General features: G+C 61.5%; 1 protein-coding gene across 1 annotated transcript in view; it reads left to right on the top strand.

The window, feature by feature from the left end:
* LOC104393380 (protein scribble homolog) overlaps window positions 1-1,771 on the top strand; it is a 92,214-nt gene that overhangs the window by 38,405 nt on the left and 52,038 nt on the right. Inside the window, 1 exon segment of the mRNA XM_010002861.1 lies at window positions 293-373. Within this exon segment, the coding sequence (XP_010001163.1) occupies window positions 293-373 (81 nt within the window).

Here is a 1,771-nt window from a genome sequence, read left to right as displayed (position 1 = left end):
GAGAGAAGTGCAGCAGGAAGAGGAGCTGGGACTCACAGGCCCTGCCAGTGACATTTAATCCCTCTGCTGTCCTCTTGGCATATATTCTGGGCTCTGGTCCACGTTGGGGCTTTGCTGGAGGTGGCTCCAAAAGCAGCAAAGGGGTTTCTGTGGAGAGAGGAGCAGATGGGAAGTGCCAGAGCAAGGGGAGGGGTCTGCCCAGGGGCTGGGACCTGCCTGGGGGCCAGCAGCACTTCTGGGAAGCTGAGCCCTGGCCAGGGGAAGCTGCTCTGACCCTTCTGCCCGTGTCCAGGGGATCTTCATCTCGCGCATCGCGGAGGGAGGCGCAGCCCATCGGGACGGGATCCTGCACGTCGGGGACCGGGTCATCTCGGTGAGTGTGGGGCTGCAGGGAGGGCCTGGCCCAGGCTCCTGCCCCTCCTCGCCCAGGGGCTGCTTTTCCTCTCGTGGAAGCTGGATTTTGGGGGTCCTTTCCTCAGCCTCCTGGGGGGATGTTTCATTTTGCTGGCTCTCCCTGCCAGGGACGGGCGGTGGGTGCCGTCCGTGTCTCCCCTTCCCCCAGGCACTGCCTGTGGGCACATTCCCACAGGAATGGCATTGGTAGCCCAGGATGGACCTCAGAGGGACAAATGTGACAGCCCTGCCTCCCCTGGGGTCCCTCAGGGCCTGGCAGGATGGGCTGGGGGCTCTGCCACAGCGTGGTGGGTGGGGAGGGACCCCCGTGGCCACCGCGTCTCCTCCTCCTTGAGTTGGGAACTCCAGCCCCACTTTCCCTTCCTGGCTGTGCCAGTGTTGGATCTCACTGCTGCCTCTAACCTCCTCTCTCTGCCTGATGTGCCACTTCCCCCCCTCCTGTGGGGAGGGTCTGCTCAGGCTCCTGACCCTCTTCCCAAGCTCGCATGCTGCTCCTGCTGGAAGCTCCGGCCCCTGGTGCTGGTGGTGGGTTTTCTGCTCCAGCTGCTGTGGTAAGAGCACGTGTTACCACAGAGCTGGCGTGAGTAAACACTGATACAGCCTCGTCAGTGCTGGCTTCTGTCTGCTCTATCCCTAGGCTGGGGCTGTCTTCTCTTTCAGGGAGTCATGGGGTGGGTTGGGGGGACCTTAGAGACCACCCAGTGCCCCCCTGCATGGGCAGGGACACCTCCCAGCAGCCCAGGCTGCTCCAAGCCCCATCCAACCTGCCCTTCAACACCCCCAGGGATGGGGCAGCCACAGCTTCCCTGGGCAACCTGGACCAGGGTCTCCCCACCATTTGCTCTGGCACAGAATTTCAGTGGAGCTCTGGCCCAGGTGTGACCTTCGGATCTTGGCAGGACACTTGAACAGCATCTGTCCCTCCTTGCCAGGGCTTCCCCCCCCCTCCCAGAGTCAAGCCCTGACCCTGGTAGCTTCCACCAGCCTGAATTATGTTGGTGTTGCTCCTCTTGTGATGCTCCACACGACCTGGGAGGCTGCAGACACAGCCTGTGGAGTTGGTTCACCCTACCTGGGGCAGGGAGGAAACACAAGATCTCAGAATAGAGTCACAAGTCAAACCTGTCTCCACCCCCATCAGCAGCTCTATTTATATCTGTGGTATCTGGGCAGCTTCATAGGAAAAGCAGATCTCATTCCCTGGTTATAGATTGCAGGGTCTTCAGAAGGCTCTGCTGGGCTCAGGGCCCTTGTCAGCTCTCACTGTGCTGAAGGCCCTGCTGCCACTGTCCTCTGACAGCAGAGAGGCCTGATCCAGGGGCTGGGGGAGCTGGATCAGGGGCTGGGGGAGCTGGAT

Source organism: Chaetura pelagica, unplaced genomic scaffold (assembly GCF_000747805.2).
Source record: "Chaetura pelagica isolate M959 unplaced genomic scaffold, ChaPel_1.0 scaffold718, whole genome shotgun sequence".
Classification (NCBI taxonomy): Eukaryota; Metazoa; Chordata; class Aves; order Apodiformes; family Apodidae; genus Chaetura; species Chaetura pelagica.
This window is presented reverse-complemented; position numbering and strand designations above follow the sequence as displayed.